Source organism: Pyxicephalus adspersus, chromosome 2 (genome assembly GCF_032062135.1).
Source record: "Pyxicephalus adspersus chromosome 2, UCB_Pads_2.0, whole genome shotgun sequence".
Classification (NCBI taxonomy): domain Eukaryota; kingdom Metazoa; phylum Chordata; class Amphibia; order Anura; family Pyxicephalidae; genus Pyxicephalus; species Pyxicephalus adspersus.
Window position 1 is genome coordinate 138923662 of NC_092859.1, and position 21719 is coordinate 138945380.

The 21719-nt window shown below is 37.2% G+C and overlaps 1 protein-coding gene across 2 annotated transcripts in view; it reads right to left on the reverse strand.

The window, feature by feature from the left end:
• Positions 1-424: 424 nt before the first annotated feature.
• The window catches only part of UBAP1L (ubiquitin associated protein 1 like), a 25285-nt gene continuing 3990 nt past the window's right edge, over positions 425-21719 (reverse strand). The window contains exons 2-6 of one of the 2 annotated variants that reach the window (XM_072402637.1): positions 19335-19493; positions 16733-17470; positions 15220-15402; positions 11803-11904; positions 425-1884 (exon numbers count right to left, since the gene is read on the reverse strand). In XM_072402637.1, coding sequence (XP_072258738.1) covers positions 1750-1884; positions 11803-11904; positions 15220-15402; positions 16733-17470; positions 19335-19466 — 1290 coding nt within the window. In that variant the 5' untranslated portion in view covers positions 19467-19493 and the 3' untranslated portion in view covers positions 425-1749. The remainder of the gene's footprint in view (positions 1885-11802; positions 11905-15219; positions 15403-16732; positions 17471-19334; positions 19494-21719) is intronic. The other variant, XM_072402639.1, reaches the window with a different exon arrangement.

Sequence of the window (21719 nt, forward strand, 5' to 3'; positions counted from 1 at the left end):
CTTCAATGATAGATGCCATACTGACAGACCCTTAGTGCAGACCTCAGTAATAGATCCTAAGTGGCAGACCTTAGTGGTAGACCACCAGAATACACCACAATGGAAAACCCCTTATTGATAGACCCCCAGCACAGACCTCAGTGGTAGACCCCTAATGACTAATTAATTGAATGTAAAGCTGATCTTTTTGGTGTTAGTCACACAAATGAAACCTGCATGTATGCCCATGAGTTACTTCATTTTGGTCTGGCCAATCAAGGTGGCCAAATATGCCAATGTCCGCAACAGAGAAAGAAGGGTGTAATTAAAAACTGTGATCAAGCAGGTAAGTTTATTTTATAAAAGAAGGGATAATGCCTGTCTCTTTCTAATAAAATATTAAAATAAATAAAACCCTGGTTGAGAAATGCTGGTGTAGTATATCCTAAACAAGCAGAGTGTGTCCCATCCCTGGATACTCCTGTACATGCAACACTAGCATCATCACGAATAAGTGGAGATGCCACCACCATTTTCTGGCCACTGATAGCCCATTCTCCCAGCCCTTTTGGATTAATGGAAGCTTATGTCAAGCCCAATTATTTGATTGACAATTGCTTACTATCTCTGCACATCTTGTGCATGAGGAGATTAAAAAAAAGGAAAGTTTATTCCCCCAGGCATGCCAAAATACCAGCAAATGATGTGGTGTACAAGAAGGATTCCACAACCATATGCTCTTATAAGTGTCTTATTCTCAGATCTCCTATATCTGTTGATGTTTATGGTCACATTATATAACTTTGTTGTGAAAGGTATCAAACAGACTTGCATGTACTTTGGCAGTGTGCTCAGCTGGTCTATTTCTGTTTTTACCACATTTAACACAATATTTCAAGTTACTATTACTAAGGACCAGCTATCATGATTTCTGGGCTGCAAGAAACAACAATTTGACAATAAAGTGTTCCAAGAGCCTAGCTTCAAGCCTAGCTTCAACATCAGTTTTGCTCCGTTTCGGATTATCAGGGCCCCTGTCACTGCAAGAATGGAAGCTACATATCAACATCATGTTAAGGAAGGAAAACTACACCTAGCGATGCATGATACATATGATACACTATGTGGTAGCCTGATACACCAGGGATCATTATGCTAGGTCGGTGTTTCTTTACCTCTTTACCACAAAGGAACCATTGAAATAAGTTTCAGGTCTTTAGGGAACCCCTGCTATTACTACTGTATATCTTCAGCTCACAGTACATTGGCATGGTTAGCAGTGGGAAGGAACTCTGGTTGTTCTGGACCATGCAGGATTGTTGACAGTGTAAAGCATTATCCCTAACATTGTCCTAAGTGTTAATCTCAGATTTGTATCTTGGGTAGTTGAGGGAGATGTATAGGCTTCTACCAATATGTAATTCTTTGATTCTTTATAATACCAACAGGATACCCAAAGGTTTGTATTCAAAATCTATTGCCTTTCAATGACTAATTTCGAATTGATAGTACAAGCGATGTAATTGATCGCCATTGTGTGCCCCATTTGCATCTGAATGTAGTCAAATGTTGGCCATATGTATTACTGTAATTATTTATGGAAAGATGTATACTATGTAAGATGTAGAAATGCTTATTATTATTAAAACAGATTAAACAGATCCTGATGGCCATTCATCCTAATTAAACCTTTAGGTATTTTAGGCCAAAACCGGTTTAAAACATCATTGACTGTTATTATTCCCTTATCGGCTACTACTTGTTTTGCTTTCACTGTGCTCTCATCATGAGTTCCTCCAGGGATCGATCTCTGTGATTGTCATAAACTAAGAGTACTTCCTTGATGTCGTCCTGCTGAAATCCCATATCATTGAACTGAAGTAAGAGGCGGAGGTATTCCGCAGCCTGCAGAAGATACAAATCAGACATCATTATGTGAGTTTGTGACAGCTGACAACCATTTACTGTACATTACTAGCTGCAAAGATCATTGCTAAATGGAGCCCCGTGCAAAAATCTGCACAATTTTCCAGCGAACATATAAGGCTTTCAAGATCATAAAGAGTTCCAATGAGCAATTCTGAAATTAACTATCCAATAAAAACTGCTGAAGGAGCCGATAGGGTATATCAGCTGTATATGTCGATATGTTTTCTTTTGTATCAGACTTTTTGTGCTATTATCTTTGTTTTTTGAAAATCACCAAAAATAAAGAATGTGCAAAAACTGCTGCAAGAACTGACATTGTTATCAGCTACTAGGAAGCATCTATATCCAATTAATGGATGTCTGAGGTATTCAGAATATGATTAGGTGGACTCTGCCTTTGTATAATTTACATGATCAGTCTTAAGGTTGTCATAAAGGTATCTGAAGCTACAAAAGTCGTAACACATGCACAGATTGTAGATGGTATTAGTAACGATGAAGTTCATGCTGCAAGAGATGCTTTTAATTAAAATATAACTTAAAATTATAAAAACATGGAAAACTAAGCATGGAAAACAATGAGCCATTTACATAGGGGTTAGTGTTTCTAATGATAACCACAGAATAAAATGAAAATAACATGTTTAAGAACACAATATGGCATGCATAGTAATTAAATGTCATATTATTTTTTCTTTTTTTTTTATTATAAAAGAAAGTGGAGATTTGCTTTACATTGTACCTGCTATACTGCCCTTTTATCTGCTGATTTGGAATGTTTCAAGCAGTGTGCACTCCAAGAATCTGCTGTTCTATATTCTCAGCTATTTCCATCTTAAGACATTAAACATTCAGTTTGCAGCCGTGGCTCATATTTGAACACGGCCCAAGTTACCCCCACCACCCCTACCCCCGCCCACTATTTTAAGGCACCCTGCTAAAAGCTCAGTCTGTAAGGATTTCACTTCAGACAGATTATCCGCTTTATTGTGTAACTTATTAAATCAAGATGAAGAATGGACAGTTAACTCATTCCAAGCAAGAAGTTCTACATGGTCATATTAGATCTGAGATTCTCAGTATTAACTCTAGATTTACTGTTGGGGTGCAGATAATAGCACACAGTGGTTACTAAGGATCTAATAAACCAGGATGGGCTTAGCTATAATGGTTGTAGTTAAAAAATTAAAAAAAGAATCTCAATCACAAACAAGTGGGTACTAAAATAGTGTAACTACCATTCTGTGCTGAGTGTGAGTAAGGGAAATGTAAAAATTTTCGGGGCTGAAATCAAAGTTTAAAAAATATATAATAAATAAAAGAAAAAAAAATATATATATATATATATATATATATATATTTATATTTATATATATATATATATATATATATATATACCAAATTTAGTGCATGGTTACTGATCTGACCATTTGCAATGTCTGCACTATCCTTTGATATCAGGTCCTACTTACTCCCCACCAGGCAGTGTACTGTTCCAGAGGACTTCTAGCTCCAGGAGATGCCTGCTAATCAATGAAAGTCTCCAAAAACCTAACTCCAAGCCTATGTCTTTCTTTCCTGAGACATTCCAACAGACTGTGACATTGAGGTACTTGGGCTGGAGGATACCGTAGCCCAGACTCAACCAACCCACCACTTGACACCCAATGGACATCACAGCCCAGGCTCCACCATCGCTGAAGACTGGTTTGTTATACCAGTGCAGCAGACTTCAAATGGTGGTTTGGAAATAATCTTGAATATATTTGCTAGATTGACATCACTGGACTAAAATATGTTCACTTATTTTCAAATGGATAGAAGCTGAAATAAAATAAAACTACTTACCATGAGTTTTTATCTATAGGATTCAACATAATCAAGTGCATGAAATGCTATCTCTATGGAAAGCATCTTGAAACTTTTTGTCACTTGGTGCATGCAGCACCCTAAGTTGAGTGACAGATATGAGTTTTTTATGAAACCTTGAAGATCAAGAGCTGCAGATTTATTATTGATTGATTTGCCTTTTGGGCTTTAAACTTGTGCAAGTAGCACAGAGCTGTTTGTTGCACTCCACAAGGGCCAAATCATCGGATATGGGTACTCCCTTTTGTTCAGCACTGGTTTGGCTTTTTAAAGATTAATATTTTTAAAAGAAATCAACTCAGAAGATTTTGAATCTCACATGTTATGTTTAATATGTGCTAAATTGCTGCTGCTGTATCCAAAAGGCTATCCCAAACCCAAGGCTGCAATTATGGCATAAAAGTTGGATCAAAGAATCCAGTTTTATTCTAAATAGCATTACAGAACATATTCTTTATTAGTGGCATACGACCTATAATAAAGTTATAATACATTATTTTTCTATTTTGGCCAAAATTGTATAAAAAAGCATCAAGAAATGCATAACATAATTAAATAATTTAAGGCATTTACTGCAATTAAGGGAAATGCAAATTTTCCAGCATAAAATAAACATAACCTCGAGGATTCTTTAGTCTTTAGATGCACATTCTAAAACACATCAAACAAATAAAAGCCAGGAGAAATTAAATTGATAGCTAGAATGGGGTATAACATTCCAAAATACAAAAACTGCCAGGGATGAGACTCCAAAAACGGAAAATGTCTCTGGCAATCAGAGACGTTTGGCACGTATAGACCTAATTATTAATAATAATATTAAACAGTATTTATATAGTGCCAACATATTACACAGCGCTGTACATTAAATAGGAGTTGCAAATGACAGACAGATACAAACAATAACACAGGAGGAGGAGAGGACTCTGCTCACAAGAGTTTTCTTCCCCAGGTAAATGACGAACACATAACTGGCCATTCACATCATCTAAAGAAAAAATGATTATTCAGACCAGGCCACCTTCATTCATTGCTCCATGGTCCTATTCTGATTGGTGGTGGATGGGGGTCAGCATGACACTTTATCTTGTTTTACAGCCATACAGCCCTATACATAACAAGCTGCAATACACTGTGTGTCCTGACACTATGTGGTCATCTCAAGCAGTATGTTTTTTAGCTATTTTGCAGGATTTGTCCAGGCAGGCTAACCTTTCCACCCCATTGAGGAGTTTTGGGAACCCATGACTGGTTGTACTGGTACTGGTTGCCCATCCTTGGACCAAGTTTAGGGGGTACTAATCTCTGTGTTCTTGGACCCCATGAGACCTGATTTGCCCGGAACTTGATAGAAGCCATTGTTACAAGATAATCAATGTTATTTACATCACCTGTCAGTGGTTTCATTGATTTGGCTGATCTGCATAGATTGCTATAACTTAAGGTGAACCCAACTACTATTTCAGGAAAGAGCTGATAAAAAACTATGACTGTAGCCCAGGACATTGTATATAGTTTTATTGTCCACTTTATTTGGTCTAATTTGAAGCTCATCTTATTGGCAACTAGTTTTTATTTTATTGCTAACAGGAAAAACAAGTCCCTTGTCTTCAATGTAGGCTAATAACATCACTGACTGAGAGATATTTAAATTATGAATCATCCTGCATAACATTTAACTTTTTCATTCAGACCCTACTAAATCATAATTCCCTGTGTTATTTAGAGAATAAACATTTACACAGCATAGTCCTAATACAGAAGATGTGATCTTTTTCTCTATAGCAACAGCTAATCGTCCAAAGTTTGGTTATTTGCTAGGGAAAATAAGATGATGTTAGGCACCGGGCTATTAAAAAGAACACTTATGTATTTAATGCATACAACAATCTTTTTGAGAGTTCTTAATGATCAATTGTTTTGTCTCATTCTCCATAATGTCCATGATGCTATTGGTGGGAATCTAAAAAAGCCAGAATAATAACAGAGAAGCAAACATGATAAAGATGGGGTGGTTGCAATAACATTGTTATAGGGCCTTATGAATAAAATAAATTGTATAACTCAATCATTTCAGCTATGATATCATTACTGTTTGGTGGTGATGGGGTTGCTAGACCTTGCACATACATTTATTATTGCATTGCCTTTCTAAGATGGTAGATGTACAAGGAACATAAAACCAATAATGAATGTATTTGCAATGAAGATGTAAAAAACAGCACTATTCCAATTAAAAAAAAAAAGAAAAATCTTGTATTGAAAGATGTCTGCTGTTTACCCCATATATCTAAATGCTAGGTATGTGTGTTCCCTATTCAGTTTCAGTTCGCCTTTGTTTGCATGGTCCCAGTTGAGTTGCATTTTTTCTCTGTGTGTAAATGGTAATTTTTTCTCCTCTGCAGGACTAAACTACAAACAAGAAAACTCTATCCCATAAAAAGTGAGTGATCATGTCTGGATCTGCATAGTCCATGTGTTTGGATCACCTGGAAAGGTTGGGTGCAATGTTCTTATAACTGTTGAGGATGCCATAGACAAGCAGCCATATTAACTTCTGTTTCTCTAAAACAGGGGTGTCAAACTCTGGCCCAGGGGTAAAATCTGGCCAGCAACATCCCTTTCTTTAGCCCCCAAAGGAATCCTAAATATGAACTGCAGTTGGCCCGCTGCTGCATTAAAATAGCAATGCTACTACAATTACCAACATCACTTGCATCTATAGACCAGCAGGCTCTCTGCCTATGCATCGCCCCGCATTGGACTGTTTTATAGACGCAAGTAATGCAAGGAATTGTAGTAGTGGTGTTATTTCAATAAAGAGGGATTTCCAGCGGCGGGCCACTCATAAGAATTTAGCCCACCTCAATCTTTTCAATACATTTCAAGGTTGGCCCACGACTCTGTCTAACTTTTTAAGTTTGGACCACTGTGTATTTGAGTTTGACACCCCTGCTCTAAAAGATGCAGAAAGTTTGAAGTTTAAGCGATACCAATTAGAAAGTTTTTATGTTTGTGGCTCTGCACTAAAATTGAATATCCTGCATGTATATTATGTTAATCGAAGGGATCCTGCTACTATAGAAAGCTTGGAGTTAACTGCATGCAAGCATAAGATGAACGTTCTATAGACGCTCATTTGGTCTCTGACCCTGTGATGAGGACCAGTCTGCACTCTCAGCAGTTGGATGGGGCCTTTCTCACAGTCTCTGTCTGATCTCTGATTTGGTTTCATGCAAACAGGAAATCAACAATTTTCCCAGCACAGAAATCAGTCAGGGCTAGGCCAGGGTAGCACAGTAGAACTGAGCATTGTGCAGAAGGCTTTATATTTATAAAGAATAAAAGGGAAGTTATTCATATATGTCTGTTATCTTCATTCCCATGTTGGAACAGCAATGTCTTCCTGGCCTGGACTATATGCACAATGTCTGGAAAGATGTTTAGCTGTTGTTCTGGTATACCCCTTACAAACCAGAACATACATTTACAATATGGGTCTGTACATCCCACAGTTAATTTGTCATTAGTTAGATATTCACATAATTCATGCATTGTTTTTTTGGGGGGAAACTTTACCTTATTTAGGTAATTTTATTCTGTAAAAGGTATTTTCTACCTAAACTATAAACAAAAATCCATCGCCATAAAAATGATCAATGCGAGTTTTTAAAAAAAGTTGTCTTACTGTAAATGAAACTTTGTTACATGGAAACTATGTTACTTTTTTCTATATTTTGTCTGATTTAAAATGTCACCAAAATAAGTTTCTGGAACAAAGGAAGCAAAGGTTTTTACTTATTTGATGCTGAAAAACACCCCAAACTAATGTAACAAAAATGGTTGTAACCTAAAAAATAAATGATAACCTGTACAACAAAGGTATGCAGAATTGTAAACATTTTCTTTAACATATTGCAATGTAATAAAAATACCTTTTGATTCTTAATAGACATGGCAATGATCTGCAGGCATTTGGAAAGTCTGAGGCCCTAACAGAGGAGGATGTACAATCTCTGCTGTCATAAATAAAGACAAGATGTCAGCACATGCTAGCAACTGGGCTTTATTTGGACTTTAAAGTAGAACTAAAGGCTGTGTTTAGAACTTCATTTTTCCATGCTTTTGAAGGCATTTTTTACACCTTGCTAAAGCTTGAAATCACTTTGCAAATAGTTGCAAATGAAAAGGATTGTGTCTGTTTTTTGTGCAGGCTTTTGCAGGTTTTAGGCTTTCACAAGCCTTTGTTCAAAAGCTCCATGTAGCTTCTAGGGTCATCTTGCCATCCCAACGCCTCCATAGACTTGCATTCAACTGCTCATAAAAGCTTGCACAGGCCTTTATGAGCTTTAGCGGTGGGCGTTCATTTTGTTCAAATTGTTCAAATGTTCAAATTGTTTGCTGAATAGGAAAATAATACAGAATTTTCAGGTGTTTAAAAAAGCCAGAACAAATACTTATAAATGGCATGGCAGAAGCAAGCTTTTTTGTCTGAAATAGATCCTGGAAGCCTTGCTGTGCCATGTTTTTCAGAAGAAGGTCTGAACATACCCAAACTCACCTCTCCTCGCTCCTTCGCTGATCCTTTTCCAGTTTCAGCTTCTTTGGCCATCTTGATTGGCCAGGCTGCAATGATGTAACCCCCACACCTGTGTACAGTAGGTTATTCATTCCCAGCACCCAGCTATGCTGGGATTGTACACTGAGGTATTCATGTGTACATTCAACCAGATGGGTAAGTTAGTTTTATTGCAGAAGGCATATAGCCTGACCCCTTCTGGAAATAAAGAGACGAACTGGCCATTTTTATTTTAAATTTTAGGTTTAGTTGCACTTTAAGGCAGGGTTTCTCAAGCGAAGTTCCACTGAACTCAAGTTCCCAGGACTTTTGTGGCTAAAGGGTGACTGGCTGGGGAGAGAAGAGGATGCTTTGTGCCCAATAGGAAGGGGAAGGCACCCGCTGGTCTGGCAGGAACAGATGGGTTCTGGCTACAGGCGGCAATTGTTTCAATCATTTTATGCATTTTAGCAGCTTGAAAAGTGTTACCTGATGACAGGGTCTCTTAAGGTAACAACACTCACCTGTATATACTTAGCCTGCTATATTTCACCTTTGCCTTATTTGCTTTTTCTTCATATAGTCCCTATTTACTTTACAACATCTACTTTTTTCAGCAGAGTTTGTGTAATAGACACAATAATGGCAATGCTGTAATAATTAAACAATAAAACATAGTTGTACAATATGCTTGGAAAGAACTATCACAGCTTCAGAGAAGGAAATTCCCCTATAAGGATTGCTGGTACACAAATAAAAAACAGAAGTGCAATAAAAATGAATGACATGACAGAGCAAGGTTACTAGAGTGCAATTTAAAAGAATTAACTATATAATGAAAATGACACAATACATGAGAGGAAGACATTGAATGCCACCTCCAGAAAATACTGCACACATTGTGGAGTGCTGCTTAGTATTGCTGCAGCCATGGGAGTTTAATTATGGGGCACAAACTGTAAAAAAGAAAAACTAATCAGATTAAATAAAAGGACAGTCCTACCGATCCCCATTGGTAATAATGATATATAGGACCAATGTGATATGCCTAACTGTGCTCTGAAATGAAAAATGTATAACATACTTAGGTAATAACCGCAAACAATTTTTGAATGGACTTTTCCTGAGTCTCTGGGGTCTTGGTGGGAAGTCACCTGAATTCCCAAAAGCACTCCCCACACACAACATAAGTAGCATGACTTGACATTAGATAAGCAGATCCCTATTGTGGTATCTCGGTACATTGTGATTCATTTATTTTTCATGCTTTTCGGTCCACATTTTTTTTTTTTTTGCAATGTTTTTTTGCAGGACGCATAAATGGCTATAGGGGCCACATCCAGCCACCCCGTCCCTATGGAGAAGAGCAGAGTGATGGAGCAGATAGTTTCTATTGCCCTGATACAATAGGACATGTCAGCATTCCTACTGGAGGTCAGAAATAAAACAAATGCTGGATTTATATGTGCCTTAACATCTCAGTAAAGATCAAATCAGAATTACCCATTTCTAGGATATGTGGCATCTGGATGGGATCACCCTGGCCAGGTCATGGCATGCAGAAAGGCTAGCTGAAATACTGGGTTGTTTTTCACCACTGGTCTCAACAATCATAAATATTTTTTATGTAGCACGAACCAGAGGTGTCCTGTACTATTTTGGATCAAATAGTTTTGCAGGGGTGGACACAGGGAGGTGCAAGTGTGCCCCTGCACAAGGATCCGAGACTCTCCATAGCCATCCCACATGGGCCCCATGTCAGTTTGGCAGGGAGGACTTAAGTCATTTCTGCACAGGGGCCCACTGTTTGCTATGTCCACAATTGGCTAATCGGGTTTATTGCTGACCTCCAGCCTCATCTTTAGTCTTGCACAGTTGCAAAGGATCCTTTCCTGTACTGAAATTGCTCACTCAGATTTCACTGCACACTGTGAGACTTTCATAGTGTGCACTGAAAGCTGTAGCAAGTCACATAGAGCTCACCTTATTTCCCAGTTCATTGACAGCCCGTATTATGTAATCATTTCCTCCCCAGCCCAACTCTAGTCCCTAGTCTGTCTCTTACATTTATCAGGAAATGTTGATATTTGCATAGCTTCCTCTTAGATTGTAAGCTCTTTGGGGCAGGGTTCTCGCCTCCTCCTGTGTCACTGTTTGTACTGGTTTGTCATTCGTTACCCCTATTTATTGTTCAGTGCTGCGTAATATGTTGGCGCTATATAAATCCTGTATATTAACAATAATAATAATATTACCTTGTCCCATCAACCACTGCACCCTTGCATCAAGGCTGAGAGATCTTAGGAGAAGCACTGGGGTCTGTGATATTTCAGTAACCTTTAACCCCCCTTTGCGGTGTTCCTGAGTGTGGCTTAGGGTAAAAAAAACATGCAAAAAGCAGTAACCCCGAGCCACACTCGGGGTATCTAAAAAAAAAAAATAAACACTTAACTCGTCCCATCGGCATCCCCCGGTGTCCTGCCCATCCGCGCCCATCCTCAGGTGTCCTCTTCTTCTGATCTTCAGCCGACGAGTGCAGTGACGTTCCCAGTGATGTCGGTGCATGCGGGAAGCGCGGCAGGAATTCAAATGTTGTATTGGATTCAATACAAAATAGCTGTATTGAGTCCAATACAAAGAAATCTTTATATAATATTTATATAATTATATTATATATGCTACTGTACAGTTATATTTTAGTTTTCGGTATTTTACCTAATCTTATTTTAACAGATTTTTGTTTTGTTTTTTTAAAGTTTATTATTAAATTTATTAAATATTGGACATATTTCGGTGAGTTATGCCTAAGAATTATGTAATGCTTTTTGCATAAAAATACAGACAGAATTAAAAACCTAGGGGGTTAAAGCCTCTGGCATTCTCGCGATGGTTTCGCGAAATTTGGGCGAACCTATTTTGCAAAACCACCGGAAGATCGAGGAAATTATAACAGGAGGATTCACAGGGAATTCACAGGATTCCCTGGGAATCCTCCTGTTTGCGATCCCCGTCACTAGAGGTAAATGGGGACAAGTCTCTCCATTCAAAGCCTCCAGTGCTCCCTGATTGGCTGAGGAAAGAATTTGCTGCGAGATCGAGTTTCAAAAACATGCTCGCTCATCCCTAGTAATAATATTACAGGTCTAATAGAAATATTAGGGTGTGCCATTGAAATATAAAGATTTTATTTAAACATTATCATTAGAAAAGAGGGGAAATGGGGCAAGGTAAAATATAAACAGATCAAACTTCAGCATTAATAAGGATCATAACTAAATCTTTGTTACATTAATATCTCATCTGCTCATTGTTTTCCATCACTTAATGTAAAAAAGTTCCATTGTCAACTCAATCACTAATAACAGAATTGTAAGGATTACATTCAAATCTTGTAATCAGTTTTACCAATTTCTACTTTACATTGTAGAAATAAAAAATAATATAGATTTTTGTAAATTCTGCTGTACCTTTATCTCAGAGTTCTGGAACATCTCCATGGCCTCTTCCACCAGCGCCTCCTCATATCCAAGTTTACAAAGACGATCTGTGGCTCCGAGATAACCCAAGACCTATTGTAAGTGACAGAAAAGCTGCAATGAGAAGGTGTTAAGGGATTGGTCTGTGTGAAAGAAACTCAGCCCTGTGCATTGAAAAAAGCGGAGGAAAGTTGAAATAGGGACATAAAAGGGAACTCTACCAGGTGATACTGGGCCTGTAAGATCCCATCCAATAAGGAAGCATGAATTGTGAGATTGGAGTTCATATTTCAGGTGATAAAAAGTATTTATCTTGATTTTGTAGTGTTGACTTTTTTTCACACTATTATTCAGAGAACCTTACAGCATATATCAGCCCTTGTAGGGAGAGAAATAATGGATTCAATAGTGGCGCTGGTCAGTACTGAAAGACTTCATTTTCATTATTTGAATGTAATGAATGAAACAACATTCATTTCTTAGGACAAGGTTTGGGGACTGTTTTGTAACTGTACAGAACTTTTCACATTTTCCCTAACTCCTTCATTTAGAAAGCAGTACAGTAGTGAGAAGGAAACCTGAGAAATCCGCCCCTACCGCCCCCCACCAAACTCCTTGTACATGCTCTTATCATCTCTTGCCTGGACTACTGTAACATCCTCCTCTCTGGTATTCCACTAACCCGACTCTCTCCTCTACAATCTATTATGAATGCTGCAGCCAGACTCATCCATCCTTCCCACCGCTCCTCTTCTGCTGCCTCTCTTTGCAATCCTCTTCATTGGCTTCCATTTCACCTTAGAATCAAATTCAAGCTCCTGTGCTTTGCCTTCAAATTCCTCCGCAGTTCTTACCTTTCTGACCTGGTAAAAAAAATACCCCCCTAGCCGCTCTCTTCGCTCCTCCAATGACCTACTAATGACTTCCTCACTCATAACCTCTTCACACGTACCTCTCCATGACTTTTCTAGAGCCGCCCCAACTCTCTAGAATGGTCTTCCTCCTCCTATTTAGCTTGCTCCTAATTTCTGCTTATTTAAAAGAGAACTCAAACCCCATCTTTTTAAACCTGCACACCCATTTTCTTCTGTCTCTTAAACCCTCACTACTTCCCACCACTATATATCCTCCCTCCTTTTGTGTGTTACTTCCCCACCTCCTAGATTGTAAGCTCACTGGGGCAGGGTCCTCTCCTCCTGTGTCACTGTCTGTGTCTGTCTGTCATTTGCAACCCCTATTTAATGTACAGCGCTGTGTAATATGTTAGTGGTATGTAAGTTCTGTTTATTATTATTAAAAATATTAATATTAATTTGCAAAAACAATACATGGCAAATCCTGGAGTTAATTTTAAAGCTGGAAATGGTGTCCTGTATAATATATCACAATCATAATATAAAAAATAAAATAATTGAATGATCTGCATATTTGATAAAACCAAAGTTTTTTAAGAATAAAAATTGTGAATGCAGTAAATTATATGGTTTTTAAAAAAATGTATTTTAAAAAATTAAATTACACAAATTAAAAGAACAGTATTATCAAACCTGGAAACAAAACTTATTGTAGACTGTGAAACATTGTGATGCAAATAAGCTCATGATGCAGAATTAACCCGTTTGGTTTTAAAAACATGTTTAATTATTCATACCTTAACTGCAATTTAGAAAAACATACATTATTAGTTCATTTGGGACATGTTCTCATATGTTCCCTGGCTCCAGGAATGTTGGAGACCCTCTGATCCAGGGCTTTGATATTAATTACTGCAAAACTAGCTGATTGCTTTAAAAATGTATTTCCCTGTCTATTATTTTACTTTTTTTTTTTTTGCTGAAAAACAAAATTTTTTTACAGTTTTTTTCATTTGGGATATGTTCCCATAAACAACCGCACCAACCTCTCCTCCCAGCAATTGTGTTAACTATTTTGAGTTTACTTAGTAATTACTTTTATTAAAACTCAGACTATTATTACTATTCTAATCATCCCTAATTACTACCATTGGTGTGCTCTGGTGACAGATAAGCTTTATTTATTAACCAAAAAGCAGATGGGCTACCCCAGCAGGTGACCACACTGGGTGCCATTCAGGTTAGCTAAGACCTGACTTGAAGCCACAATTCACACACTCACCAAAATTGGCCAAAAGAAAACATAAAAAACCTGGGTCTGATAAGCCTCAATTTCTTCTGTGACATTTAGAGGGTAGAGACAGAATTTGGCAAAAATACAACATAAAAGCATGAATCCATCTTGCATTGTATTAAGAGTTGATCCCAATGTCCTAGCCCATCTTTGAGATAAGACCAAGGCTGGCATGATCAGTGGACACAAAGGCAACCAACGGGTTAATGCAATGGAAACAAATGGTTTAAAACATTTCATTTTTAAAGGCCTGGAAAATATGCTCACTGCCAGCAGTATAAATGAAAGACAGACAGCAAAAATAGGACAATATAAGAAACAAGCCATTTAAAGAAACAGTTCTATCATCCATACACAGAGCAGTGATTGAACCCAAAAGTTACTGATCTCTGCCATTAACAGTGGCAGGGATGATCATTTGCCAAGATTTAAGGTGGTCTGGAAATCATGTATGTGTGTATAACCATGCCTTTCTGACCTGGTAGAAAAATATTCCCCTAGCCTCTCTCTTCGCTCTTCCAATGACCTACTAATGACTTCCTCACTCATAACCTCGTCACATGCAGGGCTCCAAGACTTTTCTAGAGCTGCCTGACTCTCTGGAATGGTCTTCCTTGTCTTTTTCGGCTTGCTCCTACTTTCTGCTCCTTTAAAAGAGCATTCAAAACCCATTTTTACAAACTCACTCACCTGTCTTCTAATACCCTCACTACTTCCCAGCACTCCCGTCACTTAGATTATAAACTCTTAACACCAGATAACTGCAAGCAATTGTTTTCATAGACTACATGGAGGAAATGATCAGCTAAAATGATGTTGTACTTTGAGCTTCCAAAGAGAATGGCTATATTGGTAGCTGCAGAAATAATGAGTTTGATAAAAAGACTTTTAAAAACTAAAAGTACATTTATATATAATAATAATAATTATTATTATTATTATTATTAATAATAATAATAATAATATTAAACAGGATTTATATAGCACCAACATATTACGCAGCGCTGTACATTAAATAGGGATTGCAAATGACAGACAGGTACAGACAGTGACACAGGAGGAGCTTACAATTACAAATTTATTTGCATAGACATTTGTTTAATAAGGGTAACTTTTTATTGTTCTGTTAGAACTGAGATTGGCAAATGCCGTCTACTGTTGCTTTAGACATTTTCATCTCCAGAATATTCTATTTGTGGACCTTTAGTCTAATTTAGGTTATGCTAGAGGAAGCTTGGACAAATCTGAGGATCTGTTTACCTGTTCTAGGCTTTGTCCTCCCATTTTTTGCAGTGCGATCATAGCTCTGCGCACAGGGTATCCCATGGAAGTCACAGCCTCAATGACCTCACGCTCCTCTTGGCTAAGAGCTTGAAGGACGTCCCGTGAAGAGTCTGAGTGGCTTCTTCTTGTAGGTGGAAGGCAGGAGTATGGGCTCAAAGACTGAAAGAAGAAAAGCAAAGAGTTTTATAGGAAAAATTCATAAAGAACCAACTCAGGAAAATAAACCAGAACAAACTTGGAGCTGAATAATTAAAAGTGTCATAGTATCTTTTTCGTTACTCCTCAACCACTCCCAAGCCTTCTAAAGAGGTCAGATGGACATCAGATTATTGTCACTGAAATTAAATGATCTTTCAGGATTGTTTTCAGTAACAGATGAACAATTGAGTGCTGTACACACAGTGGCGTTCTGTTCTATAGAGTGGGCAGAGCATGAGAGAGAGGTACAGGTAGTCTCCAGGTTACATACAAGACATCGATTGTAGGTTTGTTCTTAAGTAGAATTTGTATGTAAGTCGGAACAGGTACATTATTTTAATAACTTCAGTTAGGACAGATGTTTGTCTCAACGTACTATTAGGCAACATGGTGTCAGTTACTGTATAAAATCCTCATTGTAAGTTATTCACAAACAAAGCAAAAAAAAAACTTTATGGAGCCTAAACTTTCATTAACTTCTGGAGCAAGCAGGATCAGATGTCCTTAACTCAGGGACTACCTGTACCATGCTGTGCTTTCTATCATAGCAAAGCACAGTAGCCATTCATCATTATACTAGGGCAGAATGATTAACTATATCAGGTTACCACTGTACACACACCAGATTTTCACCCAAGGTGAGCACAACTATTCATTTTGGGCGACTATCATCTAGTGTCTGTACAAAGCTTTATTCTAAAATCTCCACAACATAAAGGCTAATTATTCAGCAGTCCAAGTTAAGAACTAGTGGGGCACTTCAGGATAACAAAGAGCAAATAGATATAACAAAACAATTCAAATAGTATAATAAACAGACCAAAAGGCAGCAAATAAAAGAAGTTGATTGTTGGGGTTTACATTCACTTTAGGAAAAGGTTTTCTAGGTAATATGCTGTAGTATTTTCAGTTTCAGCACAAAATAAACTAAATTGTAGATTTAGATCTCCATATAGGGAGGAAATGAAGAATAACGGAAGGAATATGCTATCTGGGTAATTATAACCAAGAAATATCCCGATCCAAAACAGGAAATTATATTTGGGTGGTGCCTGATGGATCAGTTTGTGATTAACATTTATTGACTTTGCTTCCCAGATGTGAAGGCTCCACCACCATGATGTTCCCACACTAATTTGTTCCTTTTGAGTTCCTGATTAATCCAAGCTATGTTGAAAACATCACATTACTCATAAGTTGTGTATTATTGTCAACACGTATGCAGTTCATTTCTATGGTGATCTTTTTATACTATTTTTTTCTTTTGGTATAGTAAACAATCAAACCTTACCGTGTTGGTGGGTTTGTGGCAGCGTATTGGTGGAATGGAGCCAGCGCTGTGCGGTCTCTTTGGACAGCAACATGTTGTAGCTGGAGGTGGTGTGGGGCTTAAAATGTGTCCACATCGGTTGTTTCTGTGATACTGTCCTTGTGATAAGCTGCTGCCTTCAGTGTTTCCCCTATGAGAGTGTACCAGGGATGAAATTCTCTTGTTTGCTGCTTCCACCTCACTCCTAAAACTATGTGGAGGGGTAAATGATTTCCTCTTTTTAACCTGGGATGGTGGAGATTCAGAATGAGAGCAGCGGCATTTTGATGGAGGGCTGGGCACAAAGGGAGATGTACGGGGTCTAGGGGTCCAATGTGGCTGAGGGCTTCTACACAAGCGGGCCCTAACTTCTCTCTGCCGAGCCTCTATCTCACTTTCCTCTGATGAAGAGTATTCATCATCTTCAGAATACCCATCTTCCTCAAATATTCTTTCATTCTTTTCCAAGCTGTCTGTAGCTCCCCAGCAGCTTCGTGGACGACTTGGTGGACAGATGTGGACATCTGGTATGCTTAGACTTCTGCACCTCCGAATAGACCCAGAAGATCTCTGGGGACTATTACGTCTGCTCTTAGAAACCCCTTTCCCATCATTCACCATCCAGCATGGAGGAGCTGAAGGCCTGATGTCACATATGTTGTTTCGGCCATACATTCCTTCCACCCAATCAAGGACCTTTCTTTCTATAGTAAAATCGTGCTACAATGAGAGATCACAAATAGGATTGTATTACTTTACTTTGGAAAATACATAAAGTAACCACATTTCTATTGTATAAACTCTAGCTTAGACACGTAAGAAAAGTCTACAAAGGTTCAGCTACATCCGATGTAAGTTTGAACAAACAATAATAACAGATCAATTTAGATTTATTGCAATGGGGCAACACAGGTGTTTTGTTTGGATGTTGTTTAGAAGTTTGCAACCACCTGCTTCATCTGCTTATGGAAATGTGTGGATATGGATTACTGAGTTCCTCTACTGGTAGCCAGTCCTTACTTATACACACTCCTATAGACTATTTATTAAAGACTCCTCTGTCTGGGAAGTTGCCAGAACTTCTATCCATGTTGGTGCATTATTGCTTTTGGCCCTGTTACTTTGTACCTTGCCTGCTTTCATTCTGATTCTGCCTATCAGCTTTGACTGATCTGTATATGTATCCCTGGGGTCTGCATTACCTACTTCATTAGTAGCTAGGAGTTTATATTTATATTTCTAGGGTTGGTTCACTGTGGGTGTTCGAGTATACTTTTATGTTTTTGCTTGCAAAAAGTTGCAGTCCTGTCCAATAGAGCTTACAATCTAAGGCTGCATTTACTGAGATCAGGGCAAAGTAATGCAATAAATGTTTATTGAAACATTTATTGCATTACTTTGCCCTGATCTCAGTAAATGCAGCCTTAGATTGTAAGCTCTATTGTACAGGGTCCTCTTCTCCCCTTGTGTCATTACTGTACATGTCTATTAGGCAGGTTTGTCATCTGCAACTCCTACTTATTGTAGAGTGCTGCATAATATGTTATTGCTATATAAGGTTAATAATAATGATCACCAGCTTTGCTGTCTCTGCAGTTTATAACAAATTATTTTTTAATTAAAAGAAGATTGATTTATCACATTCACAAGGAAAACAAAGATTTATTGCTTATTATTGCATTAGGTCCATGTTGAGCAGATTTGAATGAACCTAAAGCCGATTGCTGTTGCAAATGAATTTACCAATTTCTTTTTTGAGAATACAATTTCACCCAAATTAATCAGGAATACATTTCATCACAAACAGTTCAGTTTTTCAAATACATGCTGAATTGCTATATTATTACATTTTTACTGAACGCAAGATAAATTTATTACACTCAACATATTTTTTATCGGGTTTGCCTATTATCTTGTCCCAGTTAACACCTTCTTGAACAATGGCTAATCTATTTTTTATAATTTTTTTCCCAAATAAGCATATGTGAATGACATTTACAGTGGAATCTACAGCAGTTCATAGCAAATTGTTTTCTTTTTCACTAAAATCTGAATTCACTAATTTTTTTTTTATTGCTCGGTTGGTCATTGGACATTGGACTTGTATGTTGTAGTGTCACTGAAAAATGCTAACTTCTTTTGTTATAGTAATCACTACAATAAAATATTTGGAGGAAGGAAGCCTTAAAAATACAAAAGTCTCAATACTGAAAATATTAAATGTATGGAGTAAAATATTTTCTAAAAAAAAATAAATGACAATTGTTGGTTTGCATGGAAGGATCGCAGCAAATAGGAGTACAATGGCAAGTTCAACAGGCAAGGTAGAAAATCTCTGGGAAATTATTTTAATATCTCATTACCTAGGATTTATTAAAGTACATTGCTTTACGGAAGTTTTACTTGGCATATGCCACCCCATACATTCACATTGGATGTAAAATAATTGAAGGATCTGATCATTCCTTATAAAATAGAAGCTTTTTGTGTCATGTACTATGGCACTAGAATCCAGCAGAAGGTACTATGTAATAAATATTAGAAATAACTATGTATACATCTGTTGTATGCCTCCCTGACTCACCACAGTACACATCAATATGTCACTGCAGTCTGGAGCATTGACATCTGAGAGGCTAGGGGTCTCATCACTGGACGGGGGGAGAGGTGTAAATCCATCATAGAATTTAAATGGCACGTCATCCAGGTAACTCATTCCTTTGGGGATTCCAACAGCTCAAACCTAAACAATGATAAATAAAATTGAATAACATCTATTCATAAGTTTTGATTCTTATTAGCTAGTAAATATGTAGCTGTCATTATTCTAATGATAATGAAGATTTGCACAGGGTTAGCTATAGGTAACAGTAGGAAAACTCATAACAAAACTACTTATCAGATAGAAATTTGGCATTTATTCAGTATTAACAATAGATAAAATGTATAATTTATTTGATACAGTTAAACAATTTTTTATTACATTATTATTATTATTATTATTATTAATAATAATAATATTAAACAGGATTTCTATCGCGCCAACATATTACACAGCGCTGTACATTAAATAGGGGTAGCAAATGATAGACAGATACAGACAGTGACACAAGAGGAGGTTAGGAATCCTGCCCCTGCCTTACAATCCAAGATGTAGATACAAAAAATTAAAAAGTTACTATACAACAATAAAAATGTTCTAATTATAACAATATATATATATATTCCCTATTGTTATAATTTCCACTTTCACAGACAACATTCTGCTTCTTCAGAGTAGTGTTAGAAACGGGAATATGCGATTTCTGGAAATACTAATGATCCATGTCAGCAGAATACATCAATATTTTTATTTATATGTATCATAATATATTCCCATTCCAACGCTACTCTTAAAGAAGCAGAATGTTGTCTATGAAACGCGTTAAAAAAGTGGAAATTATATAAATTGGGTAATATCTTGTTATAATTAGTAGAACATTTATATTGTTGTATTGTATTTTTTTCCTTTTTATGTCCACATGTTAGTTCTAAAAAATGTTTTAACTGATAAAACAAATTATACATTTTATCTATTGTTTAGTACTGAATAGAAGCCTTCAAATTCTCATCTGAGAAGTAGTTGTGTTATGATATTTAATGATATAGGATGATGATGAGTACATTTGTCCTCCAGTGGTTGTTAATAACTGTAGGAAAATGTAATACCACAATTTTCTTTTCCTGACTTGCTCCATGGCAGCTCACAAATGGGTTAATCCCCTTTGAATGCTGACGTGGAGTTGTTCCGAAAGGGAAACAGCAGGCAATTTTGTGTGGCTTACAAACTAAATATATTTTAGGTGCAAACGTTCAAAAAGCTTCCTTCTTCCTTCAACAAACTAAAAATCTATTTTACTTAACCATAGTCTAGTATTTGTATTTAAATCCTTGTAGATCACTGATAATGGATTCAATTTTACACTTATAAGAAGGGACCCCACGGGTACCATTGGGAATTTTGCAAAACTTCCAACCCATATGGGTCATTTTGATATGCAATGATTTAAAAGTTGCTCTGAATTGATGGTTAAAAAGCAAGGTGAGAGCGGTCTGATGTTTTTACCATTGTAGACCTTGACAGACAGTTTCCTTGATTTGGCAGATGTGATAAATGCATTGTACTATTTTCTATAGGATAACGGAAAAACTTGTTGGTCACTCATGAAGGTGTTCCAACCTGCAAAAAACTCTTTGCCTATTATACCAGTCAGCATGGCCATCACTTGCCAATACCTCATTTGGTTCTGGAGTTACACTATACAGTGCCCAGCTATTTATTTCCAAAAACCATTGATGGGATCTGTATGGCAGATCAATTACCAGTCATTGCCCTGCTACTAAGGCATAATCAAATATATATTAAATCTAGAAATGACAGCTACAGAAAAGAATTTAGGATTGTTTAGCTGGTTAATGAAACCTATTTGTAATTAATGGTAAATACAGCACTGACTGTGTTTACACAGCACAACCACTTGGCATTGGGATGATCTAATATAAATCATTTTGCTGCTTATAATGTAATATGAGATGTTCCTGGCAGAGCTGTTGCTGGAATGAGGTTGATCTCTTCCTATTAAATCCTCTTGTTATGTTTCACAATAGAACATTCTACCTAATGTTTTAATGACAGCAAATGTGTGTACACCATTATTGTATACTGTTTGTTGCTAGCTGTGTTTGCAACAATTACCCCTAAAGAAAAATGCTTAAAGAGGAAATCATCTTTGGACATTGCACCCAAGAAGAGTCAAAGGGCAAAAAGCAGTTACCAGTATTGCTGGCAGTCTCCCTGCAGCTGCTCTTTCCCCATATGCCATGCCTTATTCTGCACTTTTTCCATGTATCTATCTTGGTAGATAGATATTACAATTGCCTTTGTAATAGTTGTAGCTGGGGATGGGGGTACCTAGAAATTCTGTTGACT